Source organism: Stegastes partitus, unplaced genomic scaffold (genome assembly GCF_000690725.1).
Source record: "Stegastes partitus isolate 25-593 unplaced genomic scaffold, Stegastes_partitus-1.0.2 Scaffold494, whole genome shotgun sequence".
Lineage (NCBI taxonomy): Eukaryota > Metazoa > Chordata > Actinopteri > Pomacentridae > Stegastes > Stegastes partitus.
In genome coordinates, this window is record NW_007578225.1 from 40,227 (window position 1) to 62,015 (window position 21,789).

Here is a 21,789-nt window from a genome sequence, read left to right on the forward strand (position 1 = left end):
GCCCGCCCCCTCCACCTTTGTCAGCATACAATGGGGAGCGAATCCTGTCTCCTGGCAACCAATCCCTTGGAGAAGGTTGCCGTGGTGCTTAGGAGACAGCATGAGAGAGAGAGAGAAAGAGGTAGATAGGCAGTGAAGGAGGTAAATAGAGGGGGGAGAGGGGTTAAGTAGGAGGACACGGTAGAGAGAGCTATGAAAAGGGAAGTTATTTCAGCATTTGTGGAAGTTTACTATCTCAGCATCTCTACAGTTCGTGTCAACTCGGCCAAAAAAACAAACAACCAAACCAACAACTTGTGGTTTTAACTAATAGGAAAACATGATTCAGTATTATTAAAATTAAACCTGCACCACCCCCAAGGCTGTGATCAAACTGTGAGGATGTCATGATTCACTGAAGGCTGCTGTTTGTGTTCGATGCAGAGAATATATCAACATCGTCGTTAGTATCGGCTGATAATGATCCAAAATGGACACCGACAATCAGAGAAGTCCTGTCGGGGTACAGTTCTGTTTGAAAATGTGACATAAAAGTCAATATGTCATGTTTATATACAAGTCCAGTGAATGCAAATGTTTGAAAATCACTGTATTTAATAATGAGAGTGATGTTCCTTCAGTTTAAGAGGGATAAATACATGCATGTATTTTATCAGCAATCAGCCAGAATGACTTGAAAAACATCAGTATATCAGACATCGGCAAAAATCTGAATCCGTGTGCTCCTCGGTGTCAGTCTGATATCTGCAGATATCACATTATAGAGTGATTTTATCCTCAGCACTGCCTCTCATTCACTCACACAACAATAGCAGCAAGTTGAGCTTCGGCGTCTCCTGAGACAGGAGGAGCCTGGGACTGAATGGGCAGTCTTGTCGTCGGCAGATAACCTACTCTGCTGAGGCACATCCACACCTCGTAGCTCTGTTAGCTGCACAGTAGGTGGAGAAAGACTGTGTTCGCACACTGAGTCGACTTCACCTCTCGTAACCACAGGTGATACTTCAAACACACATCAAGAGATCAGATGCAGGCTTTTTTCATTCTACTCTGAGGTGCAGCTGTTAAATTTACTACCTGACAGCCAGCGACAGCCAGCCACCTGGAGTCAGGTGGAGACACCTGGAGAGCTGAAGCGGGGCGGCCGTGGAGTCACATTGTGATCTGGGGGACTGTTGTGACTGAAGACAGCTGACGTGTCCTGATGTGATTTACTTTTAGATTGAAAACAAAAATATTTTGTGCATTTAAACACCTCAGACTTTCATGAGTTCTACCTTTCAAAATAATCTGAATGATGTGGTATCAGGGGCTGCAAGGTGTCACAGTGGTTAGCACCGTTGCCTCGCAGCTAGAAGGTCGCCAGTATGCGTCCCGGTGAGGACACCTTTCTGCATGTTCTCCCCGTGCAGCGTGGGTTCTCTCCCGGTTCTCCGGCTTCCTCCCAGAAACATGCTGAGGTTAATTGGTGATTCTAAATTGTTCATAGGTGTGAATGTGAGTGTGCTTGGTTGTTTGTCTCTAAGTGTAGCCCTGTGATAGACTGGTTACCTGTCCAGGTGAACCTGCCTTGAGTCAGCTGGGATAGACTCCAGCCCTCCATGACCCTAGTGAGGATCAAGTGGTGTCTAGATAATGGATGGATGGAATTTGGTATCACCTGGGCCTGTTCTGAACTGAATTATACTGATATTGATATTTGGGAGGTTAAAAAAAATCCAAGCAGAATCTCAGCCAATAGTAGTTTTTTAAACATAAACAGAAGCTGAAAACATATTACAGAAACACTCTCAGACTCCTTCAGATTGGCTTTGACCAGGATGTACACTGAATGGCTGAACAATCGACCTGTCAGTGCTCTCTGCTGTATGTAATAGCGAGGCTGCTACCAAACCTAGTTTGGCATTTCTGCTCTGCGATTTCTTGTTGCTTGTCAGGCGACATACACACAGACAGCGCAGTAAGATAACGGGCCTATACGATGCATCAGTCTCGCTCTGCTCTGTAGTCAAGAAAGATTAGTTTCTCTGTGACATGTACAGAGATTTCTAAGCATGGATACCATTTACAGAGAAATGTTTTGTCAGAGGTCTTCTAGACGGACATGGGGTTAAGCTGTGTGGTGTAAGAAGCAGCTTCGGCAGACAGAAACAAACCCTGAAACTAAGAGACAGTTTGACAAGCTAACCTCTCCTGACCCGAGCCAAAGGCCCTCAGTGTCTTGGCAGGGGCCACGGCGGATCATAAGCTTCTTCTGCAGTCTGAAAAGCCGAGTCTGAGCACGGGAAGCTAAAGGCAGCAGCTATTTCTGGCTCATAAGGCAACAACAGTGACAGAAAAAGCTTGGCTAGGTAGACGAGGTGAATTATGCGGCACTGGGATTTACTTGTGTTTATGCTCTTTAAAAGGTTTGTGTATCCTAATGCAGTTACACTCGGCCTGATGTAAGCTTCGGCGTCTGCGTCAGCACTGGTTTAGCATTTCAGTCAAGTTTTAAGTATCTCAGTCTGAACAAAGACGAGCGAGTAAGTGCGGCAGGGAAAATGGATCTGAGTATTAAGATAGGCAAGTACGGATTCTCATCGTTTTCTCATAACACTGCAAGTGGAATATTTTCAGCTCCTTGACAACAATATACACACACATTAAAACAATGTTGAGAACAAAGCGTTATTTCCAACCCAATAAAAAAAGCATCTCACTCGTAAGAACAAACACAGAGACGGCGGCGACGGAGCGTTTGAAGAGTGTGGCGCATTTTTCTGGATGGGCAATGACGGTGGGATGAACATTAGCGATTCATTACAGTAAATTTGCAGTCTGTGGGGCTCTGGAATGAGCAAATTAAGCAGCAGAGACACTCTCCCCATCACAAACAGGCGAGCCAATCCCCTGTGACCACGCTGAAGAACATCAATTATTTCAGGCACAGCAGAGGATAACTTCATAACTTGGTTGCTGCTCAAAAAGAAGGCTCTGAATGCTCGGCCCAGTGCTCCCGCAGGAGCTATTCAATTTGAAGCAGTGTGGGTGCCCTGAGAGCGAGCTTGGCCGTGGTTTATTTAGTGTTGCGGAGGGCTGGGACTGTTGAACCATACTGATTGTGCTGTAATGCAGCCTGAAAGCTCCGCTTGCCACTCAGCGTTGCCATCAATCCCCAGTGCAGATGGCCTAAAGGCTGTTTTGACATAATTGAACATTAAATGATGAAGGGGTGACGAATGACAGGCACTTTACTCAGCAGCCTGAGCATTTGACAGCTTTTACACAAGTCTATACCGGGCGCGGGTAACACAATATCTGCCAGTGTCAACAGCAGCCGATGCGTCCGCGAGCATTTATTATTTCATTCACGAAAACCCAGGCTTACAAATAATCCCGGGATTTTTCTACGAGAAACAATTTTGGCTGCATTAAGACATTAAAGATTCAAGGGGGGCAGCTTAATATTTCATATACAGTCCTGTTCATTTGGAGTAAAGTAGGTGGATGTCTTTAAACAACTGAGAGAAATAAAAGGCATTCAGGTAGCAGGGAGGAGAAGGAAGAGGACAGGAAGGACAAAGTCACGCCGGCGTGTTCCTTAATGGATGGTTAAGTCCTCATCACAAAAAAATCCTCCAGTCATGGCCTTGGAATTTATACTTCTTATTTATAGAATTCATTAGCATTTTACAAGGTGTTGGGTAATGGATTTTAGCAGTTGGTGCTCGTCTTACCCCTCTGCCACCGTGAATAGTTCTAAAGCAAACCACTGAAAGCAACTCTGGCCGAGCACACAGCCCTTCCTCCCTCTGCCCCTCCACCCCACCCCTCTGAGAGGAGAGCAAATTCATCTCAAGCCCCCTGAAGAGTCAGATAACAATGCCCAGCATCTCCAGTATCTCTGAGACCTGTGCACACACAAACAAGCACACACACACACACAACTATAAAAGGCCTCTGTCCTTCAGGATTTGTTGAAGCCCAGGGACATAGTGAACTGGTGACAATGTGATGGCTGGCTGTGCCGTAAAGCTGATAGGCAGGACGCCGGTGCACGGAGCAGATAGCCCCACTGATAACTCGATAACAAAATGCACCAATACAGTCGTGCAAAGAGGAAATTAAAACGGAAAAGTGGCAAAAGAAGACGGAGGCGTTTCAGCAGCACGCTGGTCGTTTATAAAGATTCCTGTTGCGACACAGAAAGAGCTGAAGTGTTTTCTTCACTTACAGATGCCAGAGGGGTAATTACCAAATCATGTCCCCCTCATGTTGCAAGAGAAAAGAAAAAAAAAACAACACAATGCTCTGTAAGCAATTAGTGAACACATGAAAGCATTTTGCACGACTTGAGAAATGGAGCAAAATAGAAGATACGCCTCCAAACCAAACACATGCATTTTGTATGTTTTTGTTGCCACTTGACTCCTGGTGGCAGAGGAGAGGCGCTGGATTAGAAACAGCTTCTAAATTAATCATGACGCTTGATGAAGAAAGTGTTTATCAAAGTAAAAACAGAGGACGGAGATAGCAGGCAGGTATGTGCTGGCTAAACATTACTATCCCTACATCTGCTTTTAGCTAATATCTTACATACAGACTGAATCTATATTAAACATTTCAATGACTTTAACTTGACTTGTTACGTATGTATTAGATCTGCTCTCAGTCTCGCTGAAGAAGCTAAAAACCTGCTGCCAAAAACATTTTATTACATTTTTTGAAACACATAACAAATGAAAAACGGGTAAGGCTGCTGAAAGAAGTCGTGTTTATTAAAGGCAGGTCCTTCTGAGCTTCCAGCAGCTTCCTATGAACCCAAAAAAAAATTAAAACCACATGTCTCAGTGGGGTATAGGCATGGGGAGTCTTTCTCTCCTGACACAAGAGTTTCTCTGAACAAGGGGGAGGCAGCCATGCCGCTGCCTATCCTATCTCCCCAACCCCCAAAACAAATAAAGCGTCTGATAGAGACCAGGCCCCTGCCGGCGCCCCAGCCTTTGTCCGGGCCCCAGGGCACAATGCCAGCTGTGATCAGGAGGCAGCGTCACTGATCAAACACCGAGACACAAGTGCAGCAGAGTGCAGCAGCTTCATTCAGATGGTTGATGGACTCTCGGAGAGTCGTTTTTACTGTGTGGGACAGGATGTGTTTAAGAGCTGATTAGCGCAGAAACCTCACGCGCACATTTACAATGGAAAAAAAACAACCAAAGCGTGTGAGTGTGTACAAGCAGACTGTGATTAATTGTATCAGAGAGGCTCATAAAGTCAGCTTAAAGCAGCAGAGCATGAACATCAGACTTTTCTCTTGAAACACAGGGTTAAATAAGGGATTAGAGGAGGGTCGCTCTGGAACTCCTAACAAGCCTGGTTTCAAAGCCATTAGCGAAGGAATTTTACAAAAAGCTCAGAGACTCCTCGGGAGGGAAAAAAAAATTCACCTTTCTGGAATTTCCAGAGCTCAGCAGTTTTATGTGCTCAGTGTGAGGTGGGCTGGATGTTTGACTGTACCATGTTCTCTGGGAGTCATGAGAGTGAAAAGGGAGAGTTCAGTCTCTCTGTGATAAGGAACCACTTCCTCATACCATCTGAAACAAATCACCGACCAACTTCAGCACGCCGGCTCCATCGACCGAGGTCTTGTTCTTACTCAACTTTAAAAGGTGCTGAGGTAAATCCGGCCTCATATAAACAAAATGTGCGCTAAGTAAACGCCTATGGAGACAAGAAGACTGTCATGGCTGCCAAACCACTAAAAGGATTAAGGTGTCAGGCCAGACTGCAGCCAGTTCAGAGGCAAGTAGAAAATGTCAAGAATTTCAAACACAAACGCCTCCGAGTGAACCCTGGGTTTCTCTCAGGTTCCTCTAAGCGGACTGCTGCAACCTTTAGGAAATAATTCAATCACTGTAAAACGTATTAGAGAGGTGCAAAACAAACATTACAATTCAGTTAACATATTGTCCTCGCATCTGAGTTTGGCTGCTGATGAAAGATCACCAAGAGGAGATTCGGTTGCCGCGGTTACAGCTGATTTTCTCACACTTAGTGCAGACTCCATCAGATTACCTGCGCCTACGCTAGATTTACACGGTAACCTCCTTTCCACGTAGAGCAGTATGGCCGTCTGACGGACCGGCCGGGAGGCATCCAACCAGTCTGCCTTGCTCATTCCTTCTCCTCCAGGTTCTGGTCTAAAATTAGGTCCCCTGCCTGAGGGACACTGCTTCACAGAGGTCTTCTAGACGCTGGTAGAAAACACACAGCTCTATAGGCTACAGGACTAGCACGGCGGATTTTACTGAAAATATCTGATTGCTGCCTGAGGACTCGAGCAAAAAAAAAAAAAAAAATGGCACGTTGACAGAGTACTTTGTAATAACTGCTAAAACATCAATTCCTTTTCAAACGCACTTCTAACATCCCCTCCCTCTAAACCCTCTCATCCTGTCCAGAGCACTCTGCGGCAGGCAGAATGAGGTCTTTGTGGAAGTGTAACAACACAGACAGTGCCTTCCTGTCCTCTGTGTGGGGGAGACACCACGGCAGGACATCAAGATAAGGCTGCTGTTAAAAGATAACAAGACGGATAATCCTTTTTTCTTTTCTCCCCCTGTTTTTTCCCTCAGCACAGGCAGTGAAACAGGCCCCGATATTTCAAAGTCTCTTCTTCACTCCGAGGTTCTTGAAGGCAGGTGTAGTAAATGCACCTGAGTGGTGAGCCTTGTAGGAAGCTGCAGGCGAAGACTGTCAGTTGTTGTTACAGCTTAACCGGGACCGCCGGGTTTATTCATGCCTCCAGCTCGCACTCTCAGCCTCAACATGAGGAGAGAGCTCAAAACGACCGCTCTCGTCGACACACAACGTTAAGTGACAAGACACGATTGGGGAATGTTTAAAAATAACTCCGCCGCACTAGTTCAGCTATCGTGCACAAAAGAGGCAGTCCCGCATTCTCAGTCATGACATGGTGTGACGGTATCTGCTCTCCATGTTGTATTCTTTAAGTGTGCATGAGATGAGGCTTGTCAAAGTCGTGAAGAAAAGCAGAGAGTCTGGACAGCAGAGATAAATGCAGTAAGCCCGTTAAAGACGCACAGCTCAGATCTGAGGACATTCCAGATTGGAGGAGTTACGCTGCGAGCTGCTGCAAGTGAAAAGTTTGGTGTCGTGACCCTGATAGGCTAATTAGATCCATCTCAACAAGCCGAGCAAGGAAAAAAAAAAAACAAAATCTTAGAGAGCTAATCACTGCAAACTGGACACAAACTCCTTCAGAAAACACTGAGCACAGTTTACATCAACACATACATTACTCCCACATTAAATCGGACTATGGGGCATGAAATTGCTTCTGAATCGAAAAGCAGCAGCTGTGCTAGTTCCTAATACCCGGCAGAATTAAGCTGGTACCGGGGATGCAGAGAGGAGGCCTGACACCTGGGTTAAAAACACACATCTGCAATCATCACTTTCTAATGAAAATAGCAGCGTTTGTTCTCAAATGTTTGTTATATTATTCACACTGCCTGCCTTTTAAAAAATACAGTACACGCAAACCAAAGCTGTAGTCCTGATTGATTCAGGTACACCTGTGGTTACTATGGCAACAGCAAGAGCAGTTTAACACCACGAGCAATCAACAGAAGGGCTGCTGGTCTCTCTTTTCAAGGGGGGCAGCCAAATAAACTAAGGTAGCTTTGATAAAGAAGTCAGTAATACCTGCAACCCTGAGTCGGGCTTCCATTTTCACACACAGTATTAATAATCCTGTTTCTGGTGGTAGCAACTTGAGACAGACCTGATAGAACAAAACGTACTTGTTCTGGACTAAATGCTGCATTATTTTCCTGTAAACGTCTTGTGCTGAAGCCACCATAGGAGAGGCAGACTCCACAACTACCAGTAAGTACAGTCGTGACTCGATAATCCGACATTAAATGTAAAACCTTCTTTTATGTTGGATAGCAAGGCTGTCGGATTGTCAAGACGGAGGTCCAGATACAAGGAGGGCTTGATGCTGGAAGGATCATGTGTTGTTAATTATTGTTCATAGTTGTTATAATAACTAATAGGGCTGGTACCAATAGAACTTTCTGGTCTCAACTAATGCTGAATATCTGAATATTCGGTGTGGTCGGGGGACACTTCCACCCCGGGGCAGCGCTCTGACGGGGTGGAAGTGTCCAGAACACACAGGCAGTACTTGGCTGCTGATGCTAGTTTAGTTAGCGCTCACACTTCTGTTTCCTCCATCGGTGGCGGCGGGGGAGTGGCAGATACGCTCCACCGTTACCATCCATGTTTACTTCCATAAACACTGAGCACGCTCGCTGCGTGTGACGTCGTCGTGTCCTCTTGTGCGCATGCGGGACACTTTTGGCTCGTATGAAGTTCACACAGCAGATCACATACAAGTCGCATTGAACTGGAAACGTGAAGGAAGTCACAAAGAAATCCTCATTGAGCATCAAGTCCTGCAGTGTGAACGTAGCCAATCTGTGGGATTGTTCAGTCAGATAATACGCCGTCATCCTGATTGGTGACATTAAATGTCATGTCAGAGTCAGAATCCAAGGCTGTCGCTATGTTCAGGCTGTTTTTATGGGTTCTGTTGTTTTTTCCTAAAAACATGTCGGATAGCAAGGTTTTCGGTTTGTTAAGGGTCGGATTATCAAGTCACGACTGTACACCTACTCTGTATGGCTACTGCAGTAAATTACAGACTACAAAGAGAATCAAAATTGGGTTTATGATTTCATCAGATTCTTAACCAGCATAACTCAAGTTTTATCTTTTGAGACGGTAAAAAGGGAAAAATGTCGCCAGCAGCCCGACAACCACAGAAGATTCTGCAAAGTCATCTGGCTGGTGAGTGTGTAGTGGATGTAGTAAAGTGCTTTTGCCTGAAACCTGCCATACAAGCCAACTCCCTCATGGCTCTAATGACATCTAAAAAGGTCTGACCCCTGAGTGGTCTAGACAGGCAGCCTAACACTGTTTATAGGGCTTCCTGGATCAGGCTGGCAAGCAGATAATCTCAGTGGAAGTGACTGCACGACTGTTTACCTGCCTCACATGAAAATATGCGTTTAAAGCAGAAGGATAACAACAAGCGGCGATGGTTAACTAGCAAGATTCAGAGGTTTGGAAGCTTCTGGCAACGTGTTCGTTCCTCAGAGTCCAAACAACATCAACCTTTTCTGACATCCACGTGTGAAAAACAGCTGGGCGTTTATAACAGAAGGAATTCAGCAGGAAAACAAATTACAGTCATGTTCTCTCCCTACCTAAATGTCCTTCTCTAGATTCGGTGCTCGTCTTAGAAAAAGAACCAATGACTGACATTTTAACATTTTAAAATTATTTCTTCGTGTCGCCTGACATTTGAGAAAAGACATTCCCCGAGAAAGATCCGTCTAACACCTGGCCTTAACTGAATCAAAAAACCCAACTGGAGCAGATGGTTTAAATGCAAGACTCTTGACACTGACTGGACTGATTATACCTTATTCTATGTGGAAGTGTAGAAAACAGCATCTGTACTACGTCAAGCTGAGGCACCAGCAATCAAACAAACTATCTTGTAATTCAAAAGGCCTTGATTAGCCTCATCAATAACATTCTTTCACCAGATCCCAATTTAAAAAGTCCTGTTTTACTGGTACAATAACTGGGGCTCCAATAAATAACATAGTTTCTGGGTATACGGTTGGATGTATAAATATCTTTTTAAAGGCTTAAATGAGCTTTCGTTTTTAGAAATAAGCAGCATTTTTTTTTTTTTGCAGTAGGCTGCAGATTGTACGGGCTACATGTTCTTTAGTGCTCAACTATGCAGATGTGTTTTACATGCATGCTGCTGCTGCTGCTCGTAGCCTCGAGCCACGTGATGCTCCGTGTCACAGTTCTCAGACTTATTACAGCCGATAGTTTCAGAAAACACCACCGTATCCTCCACGAGAAGGTAGGGTGACCAGCACACGAGAGAACAACAAACTCCCGTGTTACATATCATCACGTTTAAGGCTTTAAGATTTGGGTCACTGTGCTTGTTAGCAAGTCTGCATTACCTTAAATATCCCATTTATGAATACAGAATAGGAAAACTCGCCGCGGCACATCGGTTCTGCAGGATCCACCGAGGTTTCTAGATCTTCCCTAGAGACACACCTCCTCTCCCTGGCTTTAATGAAGTTTAAGAGGGCTTTTGGTAAAATTTTATTTAATTTTAATCAATTTTATTCTATTTTATAGCACTGTGTTTATGCAGGGCTGCAAGGTGAAGCAGTGGTTAGCACCATTGCCTCGCAGCTCGAAGGTCGCCGGGTTCGCGATCTTTCTGCCATGTTCTCCCCGTGCAGCGTGGGTTCTCTCCGGGTTCTCCGGCGTCCTCCCACAGTCCAGAAACATGTTGAGGTTAATTGGTGATTGTAAATTGTCCGTAGGTGTGAATGTGAGTGTGCTTGGTTGTCTGTCTCTAAGTGTAGCCCTGTGATAGACTGGTTACCTGTCCAGGTGAACCTGCCTTCACCCTGAGTCAGCTGGGATAGACTCCAGCCCCCCAAGACCCTAGTGAGGATTATAGATGATGGATGGATGGAATAGGAAAACTTCTCATAGTTTGAATAAGCTTCACTTCCTTAGCTTAGGTACATGTTTAACCGTAGAATAGTTTAAGCTTCTGTTTTATTAATAAACGCTCCTGTCTTTTCTTGATGGACCTGCTTCGTCCTCGTGTGGTGTACTCACTCTATGTTGACTTGTATTTGCAAGTCTGCTTACTGCTCAGTTGGTTTTCGACCCAGACTGGACCCACATCTTGCAGGTATGATCGGTGTCCAACAGCCCAAATGCTAAGTGGGACCGACACATCCCTACACCTGCAGCACATCTGAAAGTGGACTGAGTTGACAAAACGCTGAGTGACACCGCGGGCCGTCAGAGGATCTTTTTATGTGTCCACAGCTCGTTAATCTACAACTCTTAGCTGCTGAGTTGTGCTATAGCTCTAAGTGTCACTTATAAATCATTTCCTCGCTCTTGTCAGATGGATGTCCTGTCTCAGGGGTATTAAACGCAGAGGCGACGCTGCCCTACACCTGGTGGAGGGAGCTGGCTGCTGTGAGTGCCGGTGTGGCTGGAGACTGGGTGGTGAATCTACTCTTCTCCCAATTATCAGCCACTCAGAGCGAGCCAGCCAGTCACGCAGCGCTGTGTGTGTGCCCATGAATTATACATGGGCTCCATTAAGACACTTAACAGCTGGTTCCTCTGGAAGTTACCAGCAACAGCTCCAGCCCCGGCCGCCCCTGTGTGCCTGCTTATTAAAACAGCAGCACTTGTGATTAAGGTTGTGCAGTAATGTGCATTCTGACCATCATAAACCAGCGAGTCACAAAGCTATTTTCAGTTCAATCTCATCTCTCTGGAGGGCAACTGGGCCAGCTGCCGATTTCCTCACATGGCGGAGAGATGCACTACAGTAATTAAATGTCTGTTGTGGCTTGCTGACCTTGCTGTGGTTCAAGCGCTGAGCCTCTTCTATACCCAACTGTAGCAGATGTCCCGGTCATCATACCTATAGATCCAATAAGGACCCAGGAGTAATAACTTCAGAGGCCGGGGGAGGAGGAAAGGACTGTTTTAATAAATATTAACGGCAGAAAGGGGAGGTGGCAGACGGCCACACTCGTTATGGACACCTGGTTGTAAAACCATAGTTTGCAAATGAAAGTCATGTGAATGTGGTGAAGACCTGTTAACATTTGCACTTCACTCCTGGGCTCCCAACCTGCCCTACATTAAAAAAAAGCATAAAAGAAAAACACCGGCTGACTTAGTGGTTTGTCTTAGTGAGTAGTTTGGAAATGACAACACTCCATTACCTGTTAATATAAATTAAAGGCACTTATTGTAAAGTTTAACCCCCAGATATATATCTTTGACTCTGTTAGGTTTCTTCCATTCTGATCTAATGTGATGCTTTTTCATGACGTAATTAATTTTAATTCTAAAAGGGACATTTTGTAAAACTATCACTACACCTGCAAACACACCTATAATATCCAATACATCCACTATAATGACGAGGTTCACAGATGTTCTACCAGATACAGAACCGGCTGTCAATAAAACCTACATTTAATATTTGGCCTCTTCACAGATTCGGAGGATTTTCACTGCAGTCTTTGGCTTCGTTTGAGCATCAGGCTGATTATGAAGCAACAAATGTGGTAAGAAATGGGATTTTCTGGGTCTAATTCCGTGTTGCTTTGTATCAACACTCCTAACGAGATTCGGTCTGCATCGTTAAAATTTCACAAAACGCTTCAATATTTCTAAAATCTATAATGAAAGCGAGCTGTAAAATTGTTCAGAGTGGGATTTCCTGCCTGGGATTTTTCACAACAAATCACTCTTTTTTGTTTTTTTTTGTCTATGGACATTAGCATAACGATATAATTTAAACGTCTGACTAAGACGGAGACCGGCGTGAATGTCAGCACCACGGGGAGCAACGTCACGCGGGACGAGTAAAGAAAGAAGCTTTCTTGAGACAATACCTGCAGTCGACAGTGTGTAATGTTTTTCAATGAGACGAGGTGCTAAAAATGGCTCCTTCAACAGCTGCTACGCCTCCCCTCCACCTCCTCCAAAAACTCCCCCCACCTTCTGCTTATGTCGCTTATTTTCTGAGACGTAATATTTTTCAAGATTAGACACACAATTAACTCTAATGTTCTTAGCGGAGAGAGTGGGGGGGCTTACTGCCGGAGGACAAAATATAATCATCTTCCCACAACTCTGCTCCGTGTAAGACAATGCCCGGACATCAGCCGATAATAACGTGACACGCGCAATACAATACAATACGCAACGCTAATCTCCAGCGTGATACGTCCACTGGAGAATTTATTGTCAGGTCTGTTTTACACGATAAGGGTGTTTTTTTCTTTAACATTGCAGCACAGATTTATCTATCAGAGGTTGAAGCATGTGCAGAGCCAAACTGACACCTACCTAGCAGGTAAGCAGGAGCAAGCAGCACCTGCAGATGCAGATGCAGATGCAGCACCCCGGGGCCCTGCCTGCCTGCCATGCTGTGTATCCTCACACTGAGATGTCGAGCTCAGGGTGTTGTGCAAAACCATAAAGAAGTCACAAAATGAGGACAAAGAAAAATGCTTCTTCGCTGTGGAATATTTTGTAATTCCACCAGAGTTGCAAACGACAACCTTTTAGCAAAAAACTAAATCTGAACGGAGGCATTAATTTCAACTATTTAAAAACAGCGGCACTAACGAGAAAACGAATCGCTATAAAACATTTAACAAACTTATTTAACAAATTCTGGAAGCGTTTTTTTCTCCAGATGATTATTCAGACATCCTCCAAACCTCCTTCACCGTCCGCCGTGCTGCATCTTCTCTGCTTCGGGGAAAAAAAAAAACAGTATTCTGGCGTCTGAGATACGCAAAAACTCTTATTATCATCGCAGCGAACAGCTTATTTGTCACGGAGCCCATTATTCCTCATTAGGAGCAGAGGGCGTTGTGGGCGCTGCAGAGCCGGGCATCAAGTGGCTAAGTGATGAATGTGCTCTGGGGGTGTTTATCGCCTTAACAGTGCGACACAGTGATGATGACCGATGGACTCAGGAGAGCGGGGAAAATCAGCACTGCCGTGACCTTGTTTTAACTGATAGGTTACACGGATAGCAGGGGGACCGTCTCTTCTTCAGCACAGTTCCACTCATATTTTAAGGATTCTCGCCGTCGGGCTGAAGCCGTCTTATCTACATTCTGTCCTTTGTGTCCGCTCATTATCATCCCATTAAGTGAGATCACCGTCTGTGGAAGGACTTACGCAAGAAGTGTGTCAATTATCCTCAAACTACTATTTACAGGCACCCGTTGAAACACATCAGTCCACTGCTACCACCGTTATGAAGCTCCTGACATCATAGCTGAGGATGGAAATGGGAATTAATTAGCTTTGCTGTTTTGTTTTCTTTGCCGGTTTTCTTAACATTCTGCTAAATGCTGCCCTGTTGGGATGGAAACTGTACCAGCGTGCTGCAAATTCCATCTCATCACCGTAAGACGCGTGTCTACGAGGCACTTTCCCATCATCCCTATGTAAACATTCATCATCTGTATGTAAATATCCATCATCTCCTGCAATATTTCTTAAATCTTTTAGTTCTTTTTATATGTTTGTCCTTTTTAATGAGCAATTTTGCACTTTATTTAGTTTTTACTTGCACTGAAAACAGGAGAAGCTCTCCAATCTGGTTGTTCACTGTGTAATGACAATAAAATTCATTCATTCATTCATTCATCTTTCCTAATCCTAATCTGAACAACTCTGTGTCCCCTGCAGCTCTGCAGCAACACACAGGTGACGAAGGTCCAAAAGTAGGATTTAATTGTTGCAGAAAACGTTCCCACAACAAGTCATTTGTACGTCAGAGCAGGAACATGATTAGGATTCAGTAAAAGTTCATCACATACAGACAAAGAAATGTTTAATTACTGAGCTACTAGTTCACCACTAACCAGGTCGATTATGTTTGCCAACAGCCCGAACACTGAGTTAACTAAATTATAAGAACAAAGGCTAATAATTAAAATGTAGTTTTCTCCAGCCACCTGTTTATGTGGTTCATAAATTTGGTCTGAAACTCAGAGCATCATCTGGACCGAATTGTAGTTTCACTTTCAGAGCACAGAGCAGCAGGATTTAGTGATTTGGAAGCTGCAGACAAACTCTGTCTTACTCTATATTCACTGTTTCTCTGACTGAAGAACTACTTCAGCTGTTTTCTACACTAAACCTTTAAAATCACCAGAAAAATACTGTCACAGTCCTGCATTCATTTCATACTCAGAAGTGAAAGAGGCTTTATCAGCACAATGGGCTAAAATTTACCTGATATCTGTACAGTTGAAGGAGAACCTCTGATTATCCATCAACACAACATTAGTGTCTATATAAAATGTTATCCAGTACATATGAGGAAAATGAGGCCATCTTTGATTTGATTTGATCTTTGAAAGAGGCTAAAGCTACATCAAAAAGACAGCATCCCCATTATTAAATGAGACATGTAGAAGATATAGAAATAGTGAAACAACATTGTTTTTTATTGAAATGTAAACTGTCAGAGCCATAATATACAGTTACAAATAAAACAGGTAAAAAAAGCTAAAAACTTTAAATATTATTTTGCTAAAAATATAGAAATTTCCTGTGTTAAAAGCTGAGGGTAAAATCTAGTGTTAACAATATAACTACTGATTTAAGATAAAGTTTAGTTGATAAAGCAGTTTAAAAACGTTATTTCATTGGGTGGAGATAAGATCCTCCCCTTATGAGGACGCCTGTGACGCTGTTGTTTGTTTTGAATGAGCTACAGGTGAGGGAGCACACAGGTGTTCTACCTGTGGACGCGTAATGTTCAGTTTTTGATGGAAATAAATGGAAATAAATGGTTCAGTGCGGCTGTCTAGTGCTGCTACAATAAACCATGACAGGAAGCAAATGTAAGTCCTGGTAAACACATACTAATCAGCTGATCAGTTTTCTCCTGGTTAAACCTACAATGGGTTTCTGATGTATCACAAATGCACCATATACACTTCTGACAACATGTACTGAGTTACACCCACGGCTGGCTATGCAAATGTTCATCTATTGAATATGTTGAACGTGCGGTGGTTTCATCGTCGTGAACAGAACCTGTGCAGGTTTCAGGCTGTTGGTCAGACAAATCAAACCAAACGACGACGCCAACCAATATACTGCACTCACTCCAGCACACACACGCTAAAGCGCGACATTAATTAAACCATCGGCCACTGGATTGTGTAATTTATTCCAAATTCATTTGAGCTCAGCTTATTGGGCAATAAAGCACATAATTCGATTTGCATACAACGGTGTCTTCACTGGTGGTGTCAGTAGGTCACCGCCGTGGCCAAACTGTCGGAGAAGTTAGATAGGTGTGTAACACACACACTTGAATTATGGATCCGTCAGTGTAACATTGACTTTACGTCCGAGGGGTCCGAGTAAAATCTTTCCAATATATCTTCCCACAAAAATGCTTTGGCAGCAGCCCCAGAATGCAGTTTTACTCCCTACCTGTGAAAAAGGAATGAGCTCTGAATACAAAGCGGCCGGCCAAACCATTAACAGGACTCCGACGCAAGCACCACGATTAATCATTTTCACTGATTCTCTAGCAGGAAGTAATTTGTTCATTCAGTAATTCAGATGTGAAATGGAAGGTGGAGGAGAGGAGAGGATGGCTAATGTGGCAAGGTAAAGGTAGGATCAGCATTTCACACTCCCATATAGGTGAGCAGCAGTTGGCACAAGGCTCGTACGGGGCCGGCATGCTAAAATATTAACGCCTGGTGCTGTGAATATTCATGTGCGGTCGTCCCCATCGTCAGATTGTGGAGGACAGAGCAGTGTCCCTGGAGTGTAATCCGATTCTACATGTCCCTGCTTTATTTCCAAGGACAGGGGGCTCTGGGTGGAGTGGGTGCTTTGGCTGGAGGTGAAGCCGTGGCTGCAACATGTTTCAGCCAACAGGAGGCCAAGTAGTGCCATTAGACTGCTGGGTCATGACAAGTAAATGTGACCTCTAGTCATGATTGTCTGCGTGAGGCCAATGACAATGACTCAGGTTCGTGCCTCCACCCAACGTTTCTTCGTGGGTCCCGTTTTTTCTTACACACTGTTTTGTAATAATCGCTCTTATCCAAAGAACTCAAACCTCTAGTGTTTCAAGTTCATCTGCAAAAGCTACTGAGCAAAATCACACAGGGATTTGTTTTTTATCTGCTGTAAAAGGGAACCTAGCACATGCACACAAACAAGGGGGAGGGTAGCTTTCTGGAGCAGGCAGAGCGCACACACTCCCTGTATCTGCACGTCTGTTTTCAAAAGGTAACCAAGCAACCGGTCTCTGGCCAGGGCTGGGGCTGTAGGCTTATCAGGTAACTGCCTTCTGCGCCTGCTCACATTTTCCCCAGGTTTCTGTTGGGCCCAGGTCAACGGCCTCGTTCTGGACCCAAACAACCAGGAGGGGAGAGGACCAGGGAAGATCCTGCAGTAATGTACCGGAGCTACCACCCAAGTCCTCTACAACACTTATAGCAACTAGACTGCACTGACATTTATAATTTGAAAGAAACAGATTTTCAACCTGTAGGTAAGGCTATGACACTGTACGAAAGGTTTCCAGTGTAAAGACGCCACAAAGTCTGGAGGTAGGAGGGACGGATGGTGGTCTATGCGGCAACAGAACTTTTGTCAGGAGGTTCACGTCACATCTGAGGTGATTATTGTCGACTATACTTAGACATTTAGATTTCACTGTCAGTTCAACTTGCTGCTTAGTTCGGTTTAGGCAGCGGGAGGAGCAACAAATCCCCAAATGAAGCCGAAACTCAGGCGTTAACGGCTCCTTAAGGATATCTGGAACTCCCAACTAGTCAGTCAGAGCTGATGAAGCCTCTTGGATGAGAGGTGGAACGTCTTCAAGGAACTCAAGCAGTTGCTACGATTAATCCACGAGAACAACCACGACCTGGAGGACTGACAATCTCCACAGACATGTTGGGTTTAGGCACCATAAACGTCCTACTTTGGTCGGTACTTTCACAACCACACGTTAAAAACTTGAATCAAAATAAGAAAAATCACAGTTTGGGTTAAAATCCAACCCTTTACAACGTGCTTGAAGCTTCTCCTCAATTTTCTGAGTCCAACCCCATCTAATGTACGATTGGTCGACTGAAAAGGAGCAACAGCGAAGCAATAAAACAAATGACAGATACGTAGATTGGAAATCCATTTCTGCCTCAAACAAATGTAATCAGGCTGAAAATATGCTGCCCTAAAAACGTAATCCAGCTCAGCTGTATAGGATGGTAGTTGTTTTAAGAACAGAACCTGCCACATCTAAATCAAGAGGTGTCTTCTGATAAGGGAGGAGGAGGATGGACATGCCACGCAGGGTTAACCATAGTGTCTTGTGACTGATAAATAAACAGTGTTTCATGGAGAAGCTCTTTGTTGACATTCACTGAATAAGGAACCAATCAGTCGGCTCTCTGGGGCAGGAAGCACATTGACTGATAACCAGTAACAACCAAACTCACCACAAGAAATGAAAAAGGAGCCCCTATAAAACAAGTATTTTCACACCTACACTATCTTTAGGAGTCAAGACAGTTTTTTCTGTTGTTTGTTAACTTGAGGATTAGAAATACAAATTTCATCACTTTACCATAAAGCATGTTTTTTACTAGGGATCGACATTTAAAACAGATCAGAGAGCTTCAGGTAGTTGGTGGGACAACACAAACCAACTGACCAAGCATGCAAGCTAGTGGTCAACCAAGAATCAGCCTGACCGATTTTCTAAGTCAGATAACTTTTCCAATTAATTGCATATTTAAATCAATTCCAGATAAAATAAATTCTGTGGTGCTGAGAAACGGCCTTCTGATTGGTTACAGATCACAACTTACAGCCAATTAACACTGACAGATAAATGTTGAAAAGCCCCCTTTTAGTTTAATTTGTCAAGCATGAAGGCACTTTAACTAAATTAAGTTGGGGTTTGTGCAACCGTGTGTCAGATGCAAATACGGGTCAGCAGTCTTTCTGGTTCTTGTCCCTGAGAAAAACACACCCTAACTCATATCATTAAAGACTGTGAACATCACTACAAACCAAGTATTTGACTATTTATCTCTTGTTGACATCTACCTGAAACCTTAAAAAAAAAAAACCCAGAATGACGCCCGACACAAACACAATGATTTCATTTAATTCAATTTTTAAAATCTGAAGGCTCCATGAATATTTTACAGATTCTGACTATTTGCTCTGGTTTTTAGGGATTTCACATCTCTCCCCCGCTCGCTTTTATTTCTTTTGTCGACGTTTTACATTCCACGCAGTGTCTCATGGACAAATAGGACAAAGAAAATGGAGCAGAAAGACCCTACTTGTTAGAGGTTAGCACATCGCTGTGTATTTCTAAGCCACATTAAAAGAAGCCCACAATTCTGGCAGATACTGTTCTTGTCCGCTGAAGTGGAACGGAGCCCAAATGATGAGACCATAGTGCCATTAAGATGGTAATGAGCCCAAAGTAGTGTACACAACAATGTGAATCAGGAGACAAAAGATGGCTAAACAACACACTACATAGACCTTATATCACACTCAATAACCCTTGTTTTTTTTTTTACATAAAGAGATGTGCTGGAAGATCCCAAACAAAGCACTTCTTCATTACATTCAATCTCGCACTAATAAGCAGACTGGAATGTCACTGCTGTGGCCGCGGTTATGCGGCTTCCCATTAAAATCGCAGACGATATTTCAATAACTACAACTGCATGGCGATGACAAGAGGCCGGAAGAAAAAAAGTTTCACGCTATTGTTTGTGAGTGGGAGGAGTGACCTGCTGGTTTCAGTGTAGATTCCAGCGCAGGACGGCCACACCCTCATGAAATTAAAACCACGCACTTCCTACAGTTACATAAACATGAGGCGGATTTGTCACTGACATTATGTAGTTTTGACAATTAGATAAATAAGGATTGTTTCTGTATTTGTTTTTTGGGTCTGAAATGTATAAATAAGCCATATCAGAAATTAAAATCATCGCCACGTGTTGCTTCAAATGAAAAAGTAAATGAGAGGAAACCAAATAGCTCAATACTGCTGGTAAATCATTGACAGGAGGAGGTTCAAAAATAACCGTTCTTATCAAACATTTCACAGTTTATCCACCTCCAGCGTCAGACAGCCTCCCAGCTGGGTGGGGGGTCACTGGGACCTTCAGTGGAAGTCTTGACAGTGAAATGATTAAATGCGTGAGTGATACCAGCATAAACAAAGCTGTCGACACATGCTAACATGTGGTTAGGTGGATGTGACGGGTCTGGGGAAGGGGACGGTCTGGTTGGGGAGGGGGGTGGATCTGCTGGCAGATGGCAGACGGGGAGGCCAGCACTTTGAAGTCCTGCAGCCACAGGTTTAAAAGAGGATCAAGCTATTGTGTTGGCCAGGGACTGATCTCTGGCCACTAAATACCATCTACCACCTCAATTCAATTAGATATATATATATTAGAATTAGCCTGGTGTAAACCAAACCGGTGTCACATGGAGGCCATAGATAGATAGATAGATAGATAGATAGATAGATAGATAGATAGATAGATAGATAGATAGATAGATAGATAGATAGATTTTATTGATCTCCAAGGGGAAGTTTGGTTGTTGCAGCACAAGAAAAAATCATCACCATCACCATAAATACTGATAAACAGGCAAAATAAATAAGAAAATATAAACAATAGGGAAATATAAAATATACAATAAGTGTAATATGTCAATAAAAGTCCTGTGTGGTGCAAAAAATACACAAAATATTGCTCAAATGTGTGTTATTCTGTCTTTTTTTTGTGTGTTTCTCTTTTTCTTCTTTAATGAGCCAAACAGGAATTCTTCTCCAACATCCAAACTTTATCGTACTTTGAGGATTTGACTCTGACCCGGGTTCGGGCTGGTTCCGCTGAGCTAGCTAACTGAACTGACCTTGGGTCGGAGTTCCTCCCTGTTGAGCAGTTTCTTCAAACTGGACTCAGATACGCTCCGTTAATCATTCAAGTTACTGGTTAATGGTTAACTCGGACAACACCAGCGAAACTGGGCCACGTTTCACCGTAAAAAGCCCGTCACCGTCCGCGGCTAACGTCTCGGTACCGGACTGACCACCGGGAGGCTGGTTCGCCGCGTTTTAGTGGGAAACAAAAAAAAAACAATCATCAGATTTAAAGTAGCTGAGCGGCGGCTGCTGACGCCAAACTTACCGGTAAAGAGGCTCAACAGGACGCAGCAGAACCGGGCCGTCGAAAGCTCCATTCCTGACGCAGCTTATTCCAGCACTTCTCCAGCGAAACTTGGTCCGAGAACTTGTGGTGAATTCGTGTGAACAGCCCGCAGCTCCAGCAAGCATCCGAACTCCCCCCGCCTCCTCCTCCTCCTCTCCTCCTCCTCCTCCTCCTCCTCGTGCAGGTGCACAGCGGAGCGCGCCGCAGGCTGTCACGTGACAGGCGGAGGGCTTTTTCCATATAAGGTGCAGCGACGCCCTCTGCAGGCGGGCACGTGCCGATGACTGGAAAGCCCTCAGAGCGTTTATTCCTCATCCTCGGTATCAGGCATCGGTCTTCTTCACTAGTCCAGCATTAAGTGGACATTCAGCCGCACTAGATGTGCACTTTGCCGCACTAGTTGCACAAAAACTCTGACTAGTCACTCATTTTTAGCAACACGTTCAGAATCAGAAACAGATTTTTTTACCAGGTATAGTTTGCACAATACGAGGGATTTGTTCTGGTGGGTTGGTGCAACAATAAATATACAGTAAGGCACAGGGTACAAAATAAAAATGTAAAAATATCTAAACAATAAAAGCAACTAAAAATAAAGATAACTGTAGTAGTGCAATTAAGTTTAAATAAGATCCATAGAACTGTAGTTATTTACAAGAATTTACAGGAGTGCAGGGTGGAGGTGCAACATGGATAATAACAGTGGATTCTCCTCAGTAGTTAACTAGTGACCTCGAATTTCCTTCACTAGTTAACTAGTGAGAACCAACGACTTAAGTAGTGAAGGGCAAAATACTGACTAGTTAACTAGTGAAAGCCTCTTGTAGCCTAACCAGTTAACCAGTGAGTCTACAAAAGGCTCACTAGT

General features: G+C 44.0%; 1 protein-coding gene across 1 annotated transcript in view; it reads right to left on the reverse strand.

Annotated features, from left to right (window-relative positions):
- Positions 1-21,008, reverse strand: part of cxadr (CXADR Ig-like cell adhesion molecule) — a 48,159-nt gene extending 27,151 nt beyond the window's left edge. Inside the window, exon 1 of the mRNA XM_008287280.1 lies at positions 20,901-21,008. Within this exon, the coding sequence (XP_008285502.1) occupies positions 20,901-20,952 (52 nt within the window). The 5' untranslated portion in view covers positions 20,953-21,008. The remainder of the gene's footprint in view (positions 1-20,900) is intronic.
- Positions 21,009-21,789: the final 781 nt, after the last annotated feature.